Source organism: Ips typographus, linkage group LG7 (assembly GCF_016097725.1).
Source record: "Ips typographus isolate SLU linkage group LG7, UJ_Ityp_2.0, whole genome shotgun sequence".
In the NCBI taxonomy this organism is placed as follows: domain Eukaryota; kingdom Metazoa; phylum Arthropoda; class Insecta; order Coleoptera; family Curculionidae; genus Ips; species Ips typographus.
In genome coordinates this window covers 365,573-384,932 of record NC_138428.1, presented here as the reverse complement: position 1 = coordinate 384,932, position 19,360 = coordinate 365,573, and the positions used below count along the sequence as shown (strand labels likewise).

Sequence of the window (19,360 nt, the reverse complement as noted above, 5' to 3'; positions counted from 1 at the left end):
AGTAAAACGTCACAGTGTTTTAGTTTGGATTTTGCCATATATCTGTCAGACATAAAGAAACTAAATAAAATCACTGTCATTTGGTTACTTTTATTTCATCAACAACAGAGTACAGTCATGTCAGCGCATGCCTTAGTCACGATAGTGGCGTTTCCACTATTTACATCCACATTGGTTCGCTTTAATCTCATAGATGGCGATAGCGGGCGGTTCCACCCTTCCACACTTGGTCGCCGCGTATATGGTAATCTGGACACTTTTACTCAAATCCAGCGAGTGTATCATGGCGCTTGTCCTTGTCCCACTCATCACTTTCGTGGACAGAGTACCGTTGACGTAGATATCGTACCCTTGAATCAACTCATTGGCCGGACAGTTCCATTTAACAATCAAGCTGTCATCCGTTATCCTTCTAATGTCGATGACTTCGAATCCAGCCAAATCAATTTTCTGACAGTCTTTTTCTTGACGTTGAGTGATTGGAGGGTTCTCGCATTCGCAATCTTCGGTCTTCTTCTTTTTTTTGTGTTTGTGAGTGCGCACTTCTACACACTTGGAAGCTACGTTCTTTAGGTCATTAGCTGCGGTCGCTCTGTCTTTGGTTTCCACTGGGGGATAGAGGACGTGGGTGAGTTTGAACTCTTCAGACTTGATATCTTCAGCCTGGTCGTAGTCTAGAGGTTTGGGGATCTTCACTGACACGTCCAAAACCTTGTCAAAAACGTCAGGAGTTCCGCGGACTGTCAATTCGGTGGTCATGGCCTCGATCATCCGGTCTTTCGCTGTACATTTGGCTTGGAGGTTGTTTAAAGCCATTTTTAACCCTGACATAGTTTGGCCAAATGCCGAAGCCTGCTTTACGAAGGGTTTAGCTGACAATGGAGACATGTCTTTTCCCATGGATTGTCCCATACTTTGAGTGCTTCTAAATTCCGCCTCAGTGCACGCGCACCTAATTTTCTCTAAAGTCTTTTTGATTTCCTCAATTTGCTCTCGACACTCACAGTTTTCTTTATTAGCAGCCTGGATGCTTTTTACCAAAGCCACATTGTCCAGATTCTTCATTTGTGGGTCTGGACAAGGATCACATACACACTTAACGCAATTGCAACCTGCGGGATGATCGGGAAACATTTGCCTCACGTCCGGTTTAGGCAAAACCAGAGTTTCTGCACTTTGATACACTTCCCCGGTGGTGGATTTCTGGGCAATTTTTGAAGGGGCACCAGATTTGTCCAGCGCCGTAGTTTTAATCACCCCTTCACCGCAGGTGCAGGTGGGGCAGTTACAGTGCACCAGCACATCAGGTGGTTTGGCAGATCCTTTGGCGCTCATAAAACTGTCCGCGGGGAATTTACATGGTTTGCACTGGCACGTGGGACAGTTACAGTGCACCGCATTGGCTGAAGCACCACCCAATGGGCAGGGTTTGCACGTGCAGTCGGGGCAAGCACAGTTGGCAGGGTGGCCTGCAGTTGATTTCGTTGCGGTGGGTGGATCGTGCGATTGGGATGGTTGCTGCACTGACACTGCTTTCTTCAAATCTGCCCCTGTATAATAAAACAATCAGTGTTGTCCCAACTTTAGTGGAATATTAACCTTTGTTAGTGGCACACACTGAAGGTTGAGCTGCCACTGATCGTTGGGGTGGTGCTAGAAATGATTTTAGTTAAATTTTCACTCACAGGACAGAAGAAGGACACAACTACACAAAAATACAAATTTCTTACCATCTTTATTGCAAAAAATACAGCTACACCTTTTACATATACACTCAATCCTTACTGGAACCTCAAAGGGAGGTGGAACATAGTCTGGCACTGAAGAACCTAAAAAAAACTCCATTTTCAGCTCCCTCAAACTAAACCCACTCACCAACATACCCTGAAGAGGCCCTCCAGCGTGTGGAGCACAAATGATGCATTTACAATTAGTGCAATTACAGTCAATTCTTTTGTACGGCTCAAAAGGAGGTGGTTCCATCGATTGTCCCTCACCTTTACCTTTTTCAGCTTTCTCTGCAGGTCCTTCGCATGTGCAAACTTTGCAAGTGCACCCTTTGGCGTGGGTGGACTTTTCTTCTTTGAGCGGTTCAGTTGATTTGGCAACGACGGCGCCTTCTTTACGTTTCTTGGTGCAAATTACGCACGTGCACTCTGGACATGTGCACTCTTCTTCGGGCTGCGCCTTACTAAAGCAGGGTTTACACTCGCAGGGGGCGCACGAGCAACTGCCATCTTTGCCTGATGGTTGTGTACCTGTAGATGTTGCTGTCCCTTTACCTATTATAAACCCAACTTAATTACATAATATAATTGATTTTGTCATGTAAATTTTGAAGTATTTCTCAAAATTGTCACTAGGCCTATGTCTTTTTTATACTCATTTAACATAAGACGTATTTCGGCCTCAGTGTTTAATACTAGAGTGTTTACAATAATGCCTGTCTCATTTTAACTCATTCTGATGAATAAGATGGTCTATTTCTGTAAGTGGAACACCCGGTATTTTTATTCTCTCCCTGGGACACTGTAGAACAAAACGATTGAAATCAGTCTTACCTCCGCAATCGATGCAAATACAATGTTCACAAGTGCAATTAGGGCCTCTTTTACTTTCTTCCGGTTTTCCTCCGAGAACTTGTTTTGCAGAAACTTGAAAATCGCCTTGTTGCATCTTCTTCAAGCATTCGACACACACGCATTGTGGACATTGACAACCTATATAAAGCAAATGAAACCTACAAAACCATTTTTTTAAAGTTAAACCAATACATTTACCGTCTTCATGTTTTAGGGGAGCAAGTTTCATAAAGCACTCCTTACACAAACACTCCACACACTTGCAATTGTCTCCGTGGGGTTCTCCGCCTGCGGATTTAGCCGCTGGGCTCGCTCCATCCGACGTTTTTCCCATAGTCGGACACACGTCACACATACACTTGATGCAAGTGCAACCTTCCGGGTGGTCTGCAGACGGTTGGTCGCCTGCCTGGCCTGGTTCTTTGTCGCAGGGAGAGCACACGCACGTTCCACACTTGCACCCCATCGCGTGGACGCTTTTCATCGTACACTCGGGGCATAAACATTCCGGACACGCGCAACCAGAAGCGTGAACCTCTTTTTCAACTGCCGGTTGCACGCCTTGCTCCTTCTGTCCCACCAATTCCGTCTGGATGATCTCTTCGAGGCACATGCATTCGGAACAATCGCAATCGGGCGGATGAGGAACTTTTTCAGGCATATCCGTGAATTTGCTCAGTTTATCTGTCAAACCAGACGTCTTGTCTTTGGTCCCGGGACACGAACACTCGGGACAGTCGCAACCGTCCGGATGGGCCGCACCGGCGCCGTCGGTAGGACAAGATTTACGTTTTTTCGGATCGGCGCACGGGTTGCACTTGCAGTCGACGCAATCGCAGTCTGCCACACCGCCACCAGGTGGTGCGGATGTTTGTTTGGCTGGATCCCCGCAAGGGGAGCACTTGCACACGTTACAGTCGCAAATTGGCGCCACTGGTGGCACTGCTATAGTTTTACAAAGTAAAAACAAACGTTTCTATAGGTTAGGAACGTACCAGCCCCAGCTGCTCCAGGAGTTTTGCTTCCAGGACAAGCGCACACGTCACAATTACAGTCTTCATCACCACCTGCCCCTGACGGACCACCTGTATCTTGTTTTGGAGTTTTTGATTTGCCTGCTTTATAATCTGTGAAAACAATTTTCAATTTTCTTGTATAAAAAACACAGAAAAAGAAGCGACTTACCTTCAAGCCCAGGACAAACGCATTGAGTACAGTCGCAATCGGGTGGATGACTTCCATCACCTCCACTTGGTGCAGCTGGCGGTACTGCCGCATCTGGAGACGGTGGAGCACCATCCGCAGGTGGTGGGCCAGCAGCAGGAGGTGCACCTTCTGCTATTTGGTCTTTGCCAGGACAAAGGCAAACTGGACAGTTGCACGGCTCGTCGTGTGTTGCATCCGGTGCTGCCGGAGCCCCAGATGGTGCTGGAGGGGCTGTAGACGTTGTCGGTCCTGTTCATTTCATATTATAAATGTCCACATGTTGCACATGAACTATAATGTGTAGAAAACTCACCTGGAGCTGCAGACAACTTCTGTTCCGCTTCCTTCAATCTTTTGGCCAACTCATCAATAGCGCAAGGATCGCACGTGCACACTGACGCTTTACAACAACACCCCTTATCGTTCTTGGCTCCAGGTTTTTTCTTGGACTCATCGGGGCAGTCCGAACATATGCATTTTTGACAGTCGCAGACTATTGAATGATAATCGCTTTGGGTGGCAGAAGGAGGCGCTGCCGCCTCATTCGGTTCCGGCCTTGGTCTGGGCGGATTTGGCGTGGTCGTGGATATTGGTATTCTGGATCTGGTTTGTTCCACGTACCTTCGCGCGTTTTGGGCGTTTACGCAGCTGTCACACTTGACTTTGACTTGGTAGACTTGCTTTTTCTCGTAAACTATTGGGTACTCTTTAGTGCGGGCCAGTTTTTTCACTTTGGGCAGACATAAACAGTCAACGCATTCGCATGATGAGGGGTGTTTCAGTTTTTTGCCTTGGTGGTCTGCATCGTCAGTTGTGGGGGATTCTAGATTTGACGGTGGAATGCACAAACATGCGTCACATTTACAGTTGGGCGCGTGTCCGGTAGGGGGCATGCTGAAACTGGTTTGCACCGGTCTTTGGGTTATATGCGGAGGGCAATGGCAGGATCTGACACTTTGATTCAAAGGTCTGCGATTGCGCTCTGGGGTACACACCACGCAATTGCACGGATCGTTGCAGTAGCACTTTAGACAGTCTATAACTCGAATACGTCGTTTCTTTGTGGTTCTAAATTTCCTAGGTGTCTCCACTACCGGTCTTTCTTTGTCTGACAGTTCGTACACGATAGGAGGCACTTCGCCAGAACGTTTCTTGTACTTTTCGGAGGAAGATGATGAGGTGGAGTTGCTTTCGACTGGTTTAGGTGGTTTGGTGGTGGAGCTTTGCACTGAAATTGTCCTACAACTGGCTTTACAGGACGCCGAATCGTCTCTTGACGAGGGCCTTTGCTGCAAGGACACTGATCTCGACTTGGACAAACTGGTTACCGAAACATCTCCAACTGCTACAACCTCTTTCTTGCTCTCCTTAGGTGTAACACTGTGCGACAAAGTGGCTGCTGATCTGCACGAAGCTTTGCACGTCACTGAAACCTCTCTAGAGGACACTCTTTTGCTGACTTTAGGCTCTGACGGTACCGCCGCAGTTCTGCAGGGCGCTTTGCAGGTTATAGAAACGTCTCTGGATGACGGTTGAGGGGTAGTGAACGCTTCTGAAATAGCTTCTGAAGGTTGTTGCATGAGGGCTGATTGGAATGTCTCGATTTCACCTTTGGAGATCACGCTATCCAAAACGGCGTCCAGAATATAACCCATGGCCTCCAGCTTAGATTTTTGCTCTTCCAACGATAGCCCTGCTAATTCCGGATGACTTTTCAGTACCTCCTGGATTTCTGCAGGTGCAACATAACCTAGATCACGCAGAATCTTTTGTTGTTCCTCTGAACTTTTTCCTACTAGTTCTGGGTGTTTATCGAGTAAATCCTGGTTTATCAGGATCTGGGTTGGTTTAGATGGAATTTCGGAAGCTTGAACTAAAGTTTCTGAATGTTCCAAGTGTTCTGATGGTGGCTTCTGTTCTGAGACTGAAACTACTTGCTGTATTGCATCATCCGGGTAACCTAACTCTTGAAGCATCTTCTTTTGTTCTGAAGGTGTTTTTCCTTGCAATTCTGGATGTTTGCTGAGCAAATCTAAAGTAACTTGCTCCCCTTCGTAGCCTAACTGTTTGAGTATTGCCTTTTGTTGTGATGGAGTTTTTCCTTGAAGCTCTGGATGCTTCTGCAGCAACTCTAAAGTAACACCACTTATTTGCTGTACTAATTCTGGGGTAATTTGATCGTCTTTGTAACCCAGCTCTTTCAAAATCCTTTTCTGTTGCGAGGAGGTTTTGCCTTGAAGCTCTGGATGTTTTTGCACTAGACTGTCTCGAATCTTTGGCGTTTTCGGTGCCAAACCCTCTCGGATTTCATCTGCAGAGTACCCCAAACTTTGCAGAATTCTCTTCTGCTCCGAAGAAGTTTTTCCTTGAAGCTCCGGGTGTTTTTGCACTAGACTTTGAGCCTGGATTTCCTGCACAGCCAAGCTTTGTAGAATCCTCTGTTGTTCCGAAAGTCTTTTGCCTTGCAACTCTGGATATTTTTGCAGAATACTCTCTCTTACAGTGATTGCAGCTTCTTCTGGTATGTCTTGGACTTCTGTCGCACCTGGAGCTTCTTCACTAATATAGCCTAGTTGCTTCAAAATTTTTTGTTGTTCCGAAGGGGTTTTTCCTTGTAATTCTGGATGTTTTCCCAGCAGTTCCTCATTAACTTGAATCATTGAAGAGGGTTTTGGTGTAGTGTAGTCCACTTGCATTAAAACCTCCTGATCAACAGGTTCTGCTTCTACTAAATCTTCCGTGGGTTTAGTTGTAGTTTCTGAAGTTGGAACAGTGGTGTCGTCTGCAAAGTTTTAATTTTACACTTTAAAACTTAAGTGATTCGAAGTCTGGTACCTGGTTTAGTGCTGTCGGGTTCCTCAGCCTGAGCGTTATCAGTGGTGGCTTCGCTGATGGTTATAAATTCCGAGTCTGTATCCGTTTTAGTGCCGTCTAAAGGTTCTTCAGGTGATTGCCCCATAGCTACGGTTTCGGTGATGGTTTCTTTGTCTCCGGACGTTGTTACTCCGACAGTCTGCAAAGATGATCAATCATTGTTTTAGGCCTCAAATATCACTAATTAGTTGGAAAAAAACGATAAAACTTACTTTGCATTCACAGCATTGACATGACTGATCTGTTTTATCGCGTGATTGACAGGAGCAGTCGCGGGTGACAAGTGCACCAACTTCAGGTGTTTCATCACTGGCTGGTTGGTCACCTTCTTCAGTTGGTAGAGTCGTAGGTGCGGATTCTTCATCCAGTTTCTCTGTAGGTGGTTCTGAAACAAAAAAAGTACAAAGAGTTGAAAAAAAATATTTATTTCTTATTCAAACTCACCTCCAAAAGATTTAATCTCTTCTATTGCTGAAACTTCTACTGGTGGAACCTCCCTGATTTCCTCTGTCAAGTAAAGATAAGTTTTAAGACTTTCTCCATGTTACTCATCAAGAGATCAAAAGTTTTTCAGGGAAATTAATTGAATTACCTGACTTTTGCTAAATTACCGTCTAAAAGGTGCTCCAACTAAATTATATATTTCTTAGCCAAACTTACCTTCAGAGGACCTGGTTTCTTCTATCCCTTCTGGTGCTGCAGCTTCTACTGCTGGAATCTCCACTTCTTCTCCGATTTTCTCTATAAAATTTAAATAAATTTTAAAAGTTGCTCCGCAAAACTTTCTGAAGCCACTAAACTACCTTCTGAAAGTTTTGGTTCTGTAACTTCACTTGGATGTTCCGCTTCTTCTTCCTTGACTTCGACTTTAATTTCCACTGCTTCTACAACGCATTTTAGTACAAATTTTTTGAAATTAAGTTAACAATAAAAATTTGTTTACCTTCTGGAAGAGTGACATCCTGAGGCTGCTCTTGTTCCACAACTGCTTCTGCCTCCTGGACCTGTGCTGCTTCTCCAACGTCTTCTGGAGCTTCCACTTTAATTTCCATTTCAGGTTCTTCCTTTACCAAGTCTGTAACATCTTCAGTTTTACCGTCCAACTCCAAATCCGTTGATTTGGTGGAGCTGGCGCCTTCCAAGGATTTCACTGCCACCACTCCTTCCTCATAATCCGATGCCACTTGGTCTGGCGTAAACACGTCACCGCTCTTTAATTCTCCAGCAGTTGAGGTAGCTTCTGAATCAAATGAGGTTAAATTACTCATACAGTGAAACTACTGCATTACCTTCTGAAGGTAGACCATCACGGATTGCTTCCTCTATGTCCTGCTCCTTAGTGGAAGGTTCTTCCAACACTCCAGGACCTAGTTCAGCTCTTGTAGCGTCTCCAAAGCCACTAGTCAATTCCGCACTACGTTCCAGCTCGGGCTTCAATCCTGAAGAGTCAGAACCCAATTTGCTGGTTAGTTCGCCTCCAACAGCGGTTGCGCTGCTTTCCGTGTACGGTGATTCGGCTTGAGGTCCTGACAATCCTGTAAGTCAACTTTTGTAGCTTTAAATGGGCTTGAAGACTTGGAAAACAAACCTGAAATGTTGCTGGATGCTACTGGCATGAACTGTAACTTTTCTCTGTCTGGTTCTTCTGCAAAAGTGACGCTGGAAGGCACTCCTGGCACAGGTTGGGTAGCAAACTTCTCCATTCCAGGCTCTTCTACTGCTTCGCCTTCAGTCATTTCAGTAACCACCTCAATGTTTCCTTCTTCCGTGTAGGTTAACCTGGTGGCTGTAAATATTTCCTAATTTAAAACAGAGTAAAGGAGTAAATGAATGATTACCAATGACTCCTTCTGGGCCTTCAGTGATCACTTCTAAAGTCCCTGACCCGGTTACGGCAGTCGTTACGTGCAAATCAGTAGGAGGTTCTGGCAGGGCGTAGCCTTTAGTCTCCACCTCATAAGGAAAATCTCCACCAAAGCGTTTTTCCTCCACTGGAATTTCAATTAAACCCTCTTGAGGTTGGTCAGGAGGTAGCTCTACAGTTGGAGGTGGTTCTTGACCAGATTCGGTGATTGGACTAGAAGTCAATTTTCCACTAGCACTGTCCGGGCCACCAGAAGTAACAAATGAAGCATCCTGGCTGGGTGTAACATCTAAAGAGTCCATGGGGGTTGGAGTTGCACTCTCTGATTTAACTTGGGTAGCTAAGCCGGCGTCTTCAGGTACTTGAATTGGTTTTCCTTCTGGATCACTACAGCTACAGCTTTGATCTAACTTGGATGGGACTTGAACTGGTTGGGACTTGCCTAAACCGTAAATTTCATGTTTCTGGGTCACTAAGGAATGTAGTAGAACAACCTTGAACGCATGGAGTACCAAAACCAGCGCAGGGCGCTTCTCCTTTGGCGCTAAAGTAACTGGACTGTCCTCCAGGCACATCAAACTTACTACTCTCGTCATTCTGCACAAATGATTTAGGGACATCCAGTATGGTTTTCACTGGTTCTCCAGCTGCAAAATTATTTCAGTATTTCAGGAAATTATGTTAAAACAACAAACCTCCTTCTCTAGGTCCGCAACACGTGCAGCACTCTCCGTCATCTTCGGGGGGTAACTTTTGGGCAGGTGGTCCTTGACAGCAACATCCACTAACGCTAGAACTCCTGGTACGTCTTTTCCTTACCATATCAGTGAGTTCTTTGATGCACCGTGCTGCTCCAGCCAGTTCAGCAGGTAGTTTGGAGCATTCTTCGCACGGTCCTAAATCTTTCAACGTCTTGCTCAGTTTTCTAGCAATTACATCCAAGTTGGAGTCGCACTTGAAACTTTCCACCTGGGACTCGGGTGTGAACTTTCGGTTCGTGAGTCTTTTGATCGTTTCCGCCTCGTCGATCTTCTGTTTCATCAGGTCGTCTTCGAGTTTCTGGCATAAACAGTCCAGTTGGGACATTTCGTCTTTGAGCCTCTGGTTCATTTGGTTCAGTTCGGTTATGTTGGTGCAGGCGCAGCAAAGCTGCATTTTGAGTTGGTTCATCTCACGCGAGTAGGCATCCTGTTAAGTTTTCTTTAATTTATCCGTTACTCAAGAATCTTGGTAAAATTTGAAATATTTTTGCACTCTCTAGTCCAAATAGTAAAAACTGATTTAACACGATTTAACCAACTCTGTATCGAATTAAGCTTGGTTCACATGAATCCGGAACATTCGCGGAATGCGGACAGTTTGAAAAGACAGTCAGCGACAAAATCGTCTGTTAAACTCACTTGGAGTGAGAAAATGACAGTTTTATCCACATTTTTAGAATCTTTATTAAGTTTCCTATCTACTAACCTAAATAAATACTAAAAAATCGAGTATAGTCAGTTAGAAAAACAGTGTCAAAGTTTGAACTGCCAGAAACACAGTTTGAAAGGACAGTCAGAGACAAAATCGCCTGTAAAACCCACTTGGAATGAGAAAATGACAGTTTTAAGCACATTTTTGGAATCCTCGTTAAATTTCCTATTCAGTTACTTGGAAAAACCGTATAAAATGTGGTACAGTCTGGGAGAAAAGCAGTGTCAAATTTTGAACTAAAAGAAACACAGTTCGGAAAGACAGTCAGGGACAAAATCGCTGGTAAAACCCACTTCTAGTCAGAAAATGTTTGATTTAAGTACATTTTTGGAATCCTCATTAAATTTCTTATTCAATAGCCAATAAAAAACAAAATACATATCGGTACAGTCATGGTGAAAAATGGTGTCAAAGTTTGAATTGTTAGAAACACAGTTTGAAAGGACAGTCAAGGACAAAATCGCCTGTAAAACCCACTTGGAATGAGAAAATGACAGTTTTAAGCACATTTTTGGAATCCTCATTAAATTTGCTATCTACTAACCTAAAAAAACACTACCAAATTCAGTACACTCAGTGAGGAAAACAGTGTCAAAATTTGAACTGCTAGAAACACAGTTTGAAAGGACAGTCAATGATCCGGATACATGAGAACCGAGCTTTACACACAAATTTGTGGCACCCTGTATAGTGAATACACTAACCTGACTGATCACCATGTTCTTTGAGGCGGATTGCAAGTCTTTTTGCAAGTTTTCACACTTCATTTTTTCCGTTTGTAGTTGCTGTTTCATCGGTCCCTCCACCTTTTCCAAACAGTGTTTCAGTTCAAGTTTCAGACCCTCCAGCTCAGATTTCAATACTTTATTCTCCAACCGTAACTCCCGGCTGATTTTGTCTATTTCAGCACTGATACCACCAGAATTGCCGCAGTCGCAGCACTTAGTGGTCAAAGTTTCCACGTTTTTGCTCGCTTCCTGGTACTGTTTCTCGCGCTTTTGCAACTCCTTGATTTGGGCTTTCATTTGTTTTTCTTTTTTCGCCAGCTCGGCTATGTTCTGCATCTCCAGGATGTCGTTGGAGGTGAGGGAGAATCCGCTGGTGGTGCACGATTTCTTGGAGGAGAGTTTGGTTCTTGATCCTCCTTGAGGGAAATCGAGTAAAGGGGAACCAACGAAAGCGCATTGGTTCTGGTTGTCTTTGGCTGTAACTGCACCTGTGTTATTAAGTCACTTAATTTTTGAGGTTCTTTAGTAGAAAAGTTAGTACCTTGAGTGACTTTGTCTTGTCCCAAATCGGTGTTACACTGTGCTTTGCAAACAGCTGCAAATCAATCAGTGAGAATCACAAACAAGAATCAACAATCACTTACTTGAAGCTGGTTGAATGTTGACAGCTTTGTTTTTGGTGTGGCTGGCCACCTGAACACTAGCAGAAACCACACTTTCTCCTACTGCAGAGCTTTTAGGTTTGTTGGGACAGGAAGAGTTTCTGCAGCAAGTTACACACTTGCTGGCCGTGTCCTTGGTGGCCTGCAACGACTTATCGTCCACGCCCACCATGGTTTGAGTACCTCCAAAGACATTGTCCTGGAATACTGACACTGTGGGCACCAAAGGTTCCAGCTCATCCACAGTTAACATGGAATCGCACTGGCAAACGTCGCAAGAACAATCTCCAGAAATCAGCTCGGAGGACTTGGATTTGTTCCTGTTTTCTGGTTGTTGGCTCTAGAATTTTCCTAACTAGTGTATCCCTTGAAGAACTCTATAAAAATGTTTGCTTCACCTTAGGGGTGGAAGAACTGAGTTCATTGGACACTTGCTGGCTTTTAGGCTTGCTGTCAGTAATGTTGCACGTGCAGGAAAAGTCTTGTAAAGTACTCGGATCTGTAAACTCGCACGTGCACGTACTGGTCCTTGAAGACTTATCGGTGAGATCATAATCCACCACGTTTTCCTGGGTTGAGTGGTCGTTATCTCGAGTGGGTGGTTCGCTAGATGTGGTTGTGGGCGCTGTGGGAGTTACACTAACCCAAAAAAAACTCTAGATTTGATACTGAAAGAGGAGTTGTAATTGTTGCACCACCCTGTAATTGTCAAAATAAGGTTTCAATCCAGTCCCATCTTGATTTGATGGTTTGTTTTACTTAGCTATTTGACATGTTTACTACAAACAGTATACAGGTGTGGTAAATCCAAAACCGACCATAGGAAAACCGTGTAACGGACAGAGAAACGTAGGTAATTGCATGCGCGGGAGAAAGACAGAAAGCGAAAAAAATATCAAGTAGGCCATATTTTTAGCGCGCCGTTGCCAAACGCCGTAAGTATTCAATACCCTCGACAAACTTACTTACGGCGTTTGGCAACAGCGCGCTAAAAATATGGCCTACTTGATATTTTTTTCGCTTTCTGTCTTTCTCCCGCGCATGCAATTACCTACGTTTCTCTGTCCGTTACACGGTTTTCCTATGGTCGCTTTTGGATTTACCACACCTGTATAAGCACTCTGTAACTGTCAAAATAACCAAGTTACAGAGTGGACACTGTAAAAAATATAAATATTTTGTTTAAAGACAACAGAAGGTCATCTTCTAACAGGAATTTGGACAATTTTAAGATAAACAGTAGTTCTGACAATCCTAGTGCAACAAAAAACTGACAATGTTAAGACAAGTTCTAACAGCATTTGTTCTATTTTGAATTTTTCTATCTAAGACACCCTGTACAACTGTTACCTGGTGGATTTGGCTGTAGCACTAGGACACTGACACTTCATAGAGAGTATACTACGAGCGTTTTCCATCATTTTCTGAAAAAAACTGCACTGTTGCGTCATTGGTTGTTGGTCGCTGATGATTTTTGGTATGTTGGGAGTGTCGCGAACAGGGGCTTCATCAGGGAACACTTTCGGCACCGGTTGGTCTACAATTCAAACTTTTAGCCAGCAAGCATAAAAATCAACCATGAAAACAACCTATGAACGTCTCCATGGTCATGATTTTCCGTTCTAGGGCCTGTTGCTGGGATTGCAACTTGGCTGTTCTAGCCAGGTACTTTTGTTTGAGTGCCTCCAGGTACTCTGTAGGGTCGGTGGTGTCTGAAGAGTCGCACAGGCACGAACTCCCCGAATCCATGTTTCATGTTAACAAACCTTAAATTTTGAGCTTAATTTGTGGTGGAAAATGTGACAATGTCATGTCTGTCTCTCCATTGACGATTGGTGGCAACATTCAAATTTTGACTGGCAGACCATGGTTAAATCCTTGCCTCGGGTATTGTACCATGGAGTCAAAATTTTGGTTAATTCGGTTAAGAAGTCCATACAGGAGGAAATTGAGATGAGCAGGCAGTTGGCTAGGATCAGGTATCAGGAGAAGGAAGCGGAGCTGGAAAGGGAGAGGAAAGGAACTGGGATGAGTTTGGAGGAAGCTCAACAGATTCTCGACGTTTCCAATTCAGGTACTAGCGCACAAAAAGCATTTACTGAATAACATTTTCAAAATTTAAGACCCACAAATGGTGGACAAAAGGTACAAACATCTACTCTCAGTTAACAAGAACTTCAAATATCTGAAGTCCAAAGTGGTCAGGGCTAAAGAAGTGATTGAAAAGGAGTTGCAAAAGGTGAAGGAGAACTCCGCCAAGTGTAAGGAACGTGGTGTTCAGTATTTGTTTTTTACTTACGTTCTGTTGAATGAAAACAATCCTAATAAAAATATTATAGAGTGATAATGAAAAGGAGTTTTTAAAATTTTACATTAAGTTAGATTGATCAATATGGGTTGCATTTTAATGAATTGGAATACTATTTGAAGAGTACTTTGTAGTAAAACTAAAAGAAAAATCAAACACCTGTCAACATAGTTAAGCTATCAGATTTAAGATTGTAACAAACTAGTTCGGTTTAAATTTCCAAGGAAAACATTCAAAGCGACGCGGGTTAGGAGTTTTCAAACAATAACCGAAACTTTGTCAGACTTATACAAAATTAAAATGGTCGTTGAAGCGGTCATTGGGAATTCAATGCAGGGATTCCGAGAAGCAAAACACCCAATTCCCGTCGGCTTTACGACTTGAAACTAAGACGGAAAACTTTTGGGAAAAGTTAGTTTTTAAGTCAGTTTCGCAAGTAAATTTCGCACTGGAAAATGCAGTAAAATACAGAAAAAGAGGCCGAGTTTCGTGCAAGTGGCACAGTTGGAATAGTTTTGTACACCGTTAATTGGGTTTTTACCTTAGGTGCGATCGACGGAAAGTTTTTAATTGAAATTTAAGCGTCATCCGTGGCTGTCTAATTAAATTTTCTCACGAAATTAGCGCGTACTAATTAATATAGAAGAGAGATTCTAATTAGTTTGAACACTTGGGAATGGAGTATGCTAAAGCTTATTTTGTTTTTTAACATTTAAAGTGGGTTTTTGCAGCTAAAACCAGGAAAAATATCAAGATGTTTTATAAAGTAAAAAGTCAAATAGAGCTTTTGTTTGAACACTTTAGACTAGAAAGAGAGGAGAACTTAAACCTAAAATGTTTCCTCCCTTCCTTGAAAAGTGAAAAAGGGGACTAAATAAGAAGACAAGACCAATTGAGGTGTGAAATTTCAACGACTAAAAACCATTAAGGTGCCAGTTAATAAATTCCTTTTTGGGGAAAAATTGCTCAATAAAGGAAGGCGTCCACACAAAAGGAATTGGTTGGGAGAAATCGAATTATAACGTGATGAATAAGACAAGATTCCTGTAAGAATTTGAAATACATATAGCCCAAGACGTTGAGCAAATTTCTGGAATATGTGTCAGATTTACATATCTGGTGGCGGTAATTCAGCCAGGCCATAAATCAGGCTTTTCTCCTCATGATGACTCTTATTCATACAGGCCAAGAAGAATTTTCGTGCTGTTTTGCGCGACTCGTACGAATTTATGACCGCTCTGGTTATTTATTCACCTCTTAAACGTTCCGCGTTCTTTTTCAAAAACGAGAACGATCGTTTAACGGGGCCAATCTTATCTAGGAGATTCATTTCGGGACCGAAAACGTCGGGAATAGTTTGGGAGGGAAAAAAAGACACGGGACCGGGGCAAACCGCTTAATTTAACGGATACGTTCCGTTCGGGGGCCAAAAACTGGGATAAGCCTTCGTATAAAACCGAAAAAAATAATTTAGTGCTACCCACGTCCGGACTAGATATGCTGTTTGACCGTCTCTGACTTTTTTCTCTCTAAACGCAAATGGTTCGTGAATCATGAAAAACTTTACAAAAATAAAAAACTTTTGGAACAAAAGCTCCAGCAGACGAACTTCATCGCCTTTGATAATGTCTGAATAACTTTCATATTTGAAAACAAACTCTTGACCAATGACAATTTACGAACAGGAGCTCTTGTGACCAAGGAAAAAAAGTATAAATTTTGCTTAAACACGTCCACGAGATAGAAGCAATTAAGCGCTGAAACACCGTTTATTCGACGGCTCACAAAAAGCAGATAGGGGAACAGAAGAGGCCGTTTTAAAATCCGACTCGCCAGATTACACTTAAATAATTGCACCGCAAATTGAAAACACTCGTCCTCTGTTTATCTACACTTGAAATTGATAGCGTTCCACTTTTTTTGAATAAAAACTTCCCGTTTAACTTGTTTTGTGTGAATTTTGTAACATACGATTTTAAAACTCCCATCCTTCATCCGTCTAAAAGATGGGAAATAATTCAACAAAGTTTTCCTATTTTGGGCAACACTCTGGTATATTATACACAGCAACACATGACTTTTAATTATTCGCTCTGTGACTTGTTCAAAGTGACAATTCCATAGAATGCCCCAAAGGGCAACAATACCGCTCTGTAGAGGAGTAAGGACCATTGTTTTCACAAGACTAACGAGAGGGAACAGAACTAAAAGGATTACGGCGCTCCCTCACTCGGTTTTGAGAAGACAAACCTAATTGGAAACTAATTTTCACCCTCTTTTACTGACTCTTTACTAAGGAAATCCATAATAAAGCAAAACAATGTTTGGTCACAATTAGTATCAGTATGCTGAAAACTGCTATTCTTGTAAAAAAATATTAAGAAAACGCCTCTAGTTAATCATCTAGAAGCGCAAACTGATCTCGGTGAAATCAATAAGGAACATCCAATTTTGCCTCGTAACAAAGTCGATTATAAGTTCCCTAACTATCGGAAAGGTGGGGAGGGAAAAAGTTGGGGAAAAATGAGCGCCATTCCCATTTGCATAAGCCATCTATTTTAGACTTGGAAGCCATGAAACTATGCCGGCTGAATAGTAAATAGTTCCAAGACCAAAAAGACCGAAAGGAAATCTCGTTGGTCTTTAAATAAAGGAACGACTCTTTCATTCTGGTTAGGACCTCTATTATTTAATAGTTGTTTCACGAGTCGTACTAAACGTAACTGATGTCAAATAAATATTAGACTGGACTGGATCAAGGTTCAGCCACTTTTCAGCATTTTGTAAGAATTCTGGCTAGACAGATATGCAAAACTTCTCATTAAAATCTATGCAAATATTTGCATGATTATATATCGAACAAAATTAAAACATAGTCTAAATTTCTGAAATAATTCAACGTGTTCCTCGGGTGTTGTATTTGCATGGTATGCGGGTATCCGGCGGCTCAGTTCTCCCCCAACGTGTAATATTATTAAATTATGTAAATAACCAGGTAAAGCAAGCCCGGGTACACTTGACGGATTTAAATTTGCTTCGATCGATTCAGTCTTTCCGGTTTAAGACGTTTTTCATGCTTAAACTGTCCCAGAAAAAAATGCACTGAAATGCATGTAGCAAGGAACGTTACAGTTTTACTGGCAACGTTATATTATGTGGAAAACCGTCTTAGAATGGTTTTGTGCGGCTATTACCAGCTAAATTGTATGCCACAACTTTACTAAATTTAGTACGTGGACGTGCACTTTTATTTCCTCTTTCATATAGTGTAAACATGTCAAAATTTGGTAAATATACCCAAAGTAGCGTAGCGTAATCTGGAATGAAATCCAGTTTGTCACTTATTAATATGTGAAACATTTTGAAACACCTTCAATTAGTTCAAAAAAGCAGCTTTCAGCTTGCTCATTTTTTTGACCAATCACAAACTACTAGTGTAAAAGATAAAAATAAAATTACGACATCAAAATAGTGGTTTATTCATTAAAATAATCGTCAACAGATAACAATAAGTTAAAAATAAACATTTTGATATAATAAAACAAGTCTATACTGCCTCACAAGCCTAACTGAATCAAAAACCTGTTTTTTGTTAACAAGAAATTTTAAAAAATGTACAACATTTTTGATTATAGTAATAGTGGTAGCGCTTGAACGGTAATCGCGAACACTTTATGGTACTTTCAGCCGAGGGTCGTAAATTCTCGTAAAACTCGAATACTTTTGCAAGTTTTTGCCCATAAACAATCACTCGGAACCGTAATAACCGGACCGAGTATTTATGGGCAACGAAACTCGGTAAGCCGTCCAGCAACTTTGGCACGGTTCGCGCTCAAATAAATCATTTTTAAATATTTTCGGTGCCAAGACCCGGTCTGCACTATTCACAGTTAACCAGACACTTAAACGTATCAGTCAATTACCTACCTAATGAGCTTAAAACGTCACTAAAGTATATCACAAAGTAGTAGTCCGATTGACCATAGAATCAGGGAGCGCCACCACATCCGGATTGTTTCCGCCAATGTCGTCAAACTTCCAAAGTATTTTATCGGGAACGTCAGTGCCGGACACTAAAATTTTACCGCCCGCCCCCCGAGTCACGACAACGTCGCACTGTTGCGCGTACGGCTCTGATTGGTGGTAAGTATCTTCGGCGCTACTGTCCGAGTTGACGCGATCACCAATCGAAACGAAGCGACGTAACGAGGAGGCGCGGCTTAGCGTGGCACACCTCATCGATTCGGACCCGCCCACTTTATAGTTTAGGGTGGTGGTGGACGGCCCGCCACAACAGTCTCTGATTGTGGTGGAGGTGCAGGCGAACGTCGAATATCCCCCAGTGGGGACGCGTCGCTATGTATCGATGTCGTAAGTGATTGGGGATTTTTTCAGGTCCATCATTGGTAGAATAACTCCTTCCTACAATTTTAGAAAGTCTTGCTAATGGTATATTTAGTGGGCGTGTTTAACACGCCCACTAAAGTTTATTCAAGCTCCACCCACTAAACGTTATTTACTAAGTATTCTAACTTGGAAAAAATTACCTATTGGTACACAGTATTACTTCAATAACTTTGAGAGTTTTAGAGACCAAAACCTCACTGTATTACCCTAAACTCTCTAGTCACACAAAACGTAAACGTCGTTTTACTTATACAGGTGTAGTAAATCCAAAACTGACCATAAGAAAACAGTGTAACGGACAGAAAAACATAGCGGAATAAAGACAGAAAACGAAAACAAATTTGCTCAAATAAACAACTATTTGTAATTATATAGTTTCAGAGGTTACTGGTAAACGGGTTTTGACAGTCATGACAGCTGTCACTTGACATAAATGTGTTCATTAACGTCAGGGCTATAAAATTTGGCTCCATGGAGCTGTAAACATAACTTACAGTGCAATTCCTAAAAGAAACACATTTATTTGACATTTTGTACGTTCAGGTCTCTGGTAAGTGAATTTTGACAATTATGACAGCTGTCACGTGACGTAAGAAAAGTATAAAAGTGTTCCTTAACGTCCCTAATGTCAACTTTGCTTCCGTGGAGGTGTAAACACAGCGTACAGTGTTATTCCTCCAATAAGCAACTATTTATTATTTTATTGTTTCGGAGGTTACTGGTAAACGGGTTTTGACAGTCATGACAGCTGTCACTTGACATAAATGTGTTCATTAAGGTCAGGGCTGTCAAACTTGGCTCCATGGAGCTGTAAACATAACTTACAGTGCAATTCCTAAAAGAAACACATTTATTTGACATTTTGTACCTTCAGGTCACTGGTAAGTGAATTTTGACAATTATGACAGCTGTCACGTGACGTAAGAAAAGTATAAAAATGTTCCTTAACGTCCCTAATGTCAACTTTGCTTCCGTGGAGGTGTAAACACAGCGTAAAGTGTTATTCCTCAAATAAGCAACTATTTGTAATTATATAGTTTCAGGTTACTGGTAAACGGGTTTTGACAGTTATGACAGCTGTCACGTGACGTAAAAAAACAGAAATATGTTCCTTAACGTCAGAGCTGTCAAATTTGGCTCCATGGAGCTGTAAAGGCCAAAGTTTTTTGGCTCAAAGCCAAATGTTTGCAGTCAGTGTTACTGTCATACTGACTGGATTATAATTACTTACATAACTTGTTATTAACCACTTAAAA

General features: G+C 42.3%; 3 protein-coding genes across 4 annotated transcripts in view; 1 reads left to right on the top strand and 2 right to left on the bottom strand.

Moving 5' to 3' along the window:
* Positions 1 to 70: 70 nt before the first annotated feature.
* LOC145732001 (uncharacterized) lies at positions 71 to 13,202 on the bottom strand. 2 transcript variants are annotated; one of them, XM_081984011.1, is made up of 26 exons: positions 12,979 to 13,202; positions 12,740 to 12,926; positions 11,788 to 12,028; positions 11,372 to 11,729; positions 11,269 to 11,322; positions 10,704 to 11,215; positions 9,222 to 9,714; positions 9,021 to 9,173; positions 8,501 to 8,968; positions 8,251 to 8,448; positions 7,952 to 8,197; positions 7,606 to 7,902; positions 7,466 to 7,546; positions 7,323 to 7,403; positions 7,107 to 7,169; positions 6,875 to 7,047; positions 6,624 to 6,801; positions 4,102 to 6,570; positions 3,768 to 4,037; positions 3,578 to 3,709; positions 2,781 to 3,527; positions 2,562 to 2,720; positions 1,884 to 2,282; positions 1,731 to 1,829; positions 1,600 to 1,653; positions 71 to 1,550 (listed from the first exon to the last, which is right to left on the bottom strand). In XM_081984011.1, the coding sequence occupies exons 1-26, from the start codon at positions 13,136 to 13,138 to the stop codon at positions 157 to 159; spliced, it is 9,666 nt and encodes a 3,221-aa protein (XP_081840137.1). In that variant the 5' UTR covers positions 13,139 to 13,202; the 3' UTR covers positions 71 to 156. The 2 variants fall into 2 exon arrangements, with proteins under 2 accessions (XP_081840137.1, XP_081840138.1); XM_081984012.1 differs by having other exon boundaries at positions 7,466 to 7,543.
* A 17-nt stretch (positions 13,203 to 13,219) lies between these two features.
* Positions 13,220 to 13,742, top strand: LOC145732011 (mitochondrial import inner membrane translocase subunit TIM16-like). The gene is made up of 2 exons (XM_081984026.1): positions 13,220 to 13,463; positions 13,513 to 13,742. The coding sequence occupies exons 1-2, from the start codon at positions 13,256 to 13,258 to the stop codon at positions 13,731 to 13,733; spliced, it is 429 nt and encodes a 142-aa protein (XP_081840152.1). The 5' UTR covers positions 13,220 to 13,255; the 3' UTR covers positions 13,734 to 13,742.
* A 3,410-nt stretch (positions 13,743 to 17,152) lies between these two features.
* The window catches only part of LOC145731502 (glutamate receptor ionotropic, kainate 2-like), a 72,140-nt gene continuing 69,932 nt past the window's right edge, over positions 17,153 to 19,360 (bottom strand). Inside the window, 1 exon segment of the mRNA XM_081983310.1 lies at positions 17,153 to 18,119. Coding sequence (XP_081839436.1) covers positions 18,054 to 18,119 — 66 coding nt within the window. The 3' untranslated portion in view covers positions 17,153 to 18,053.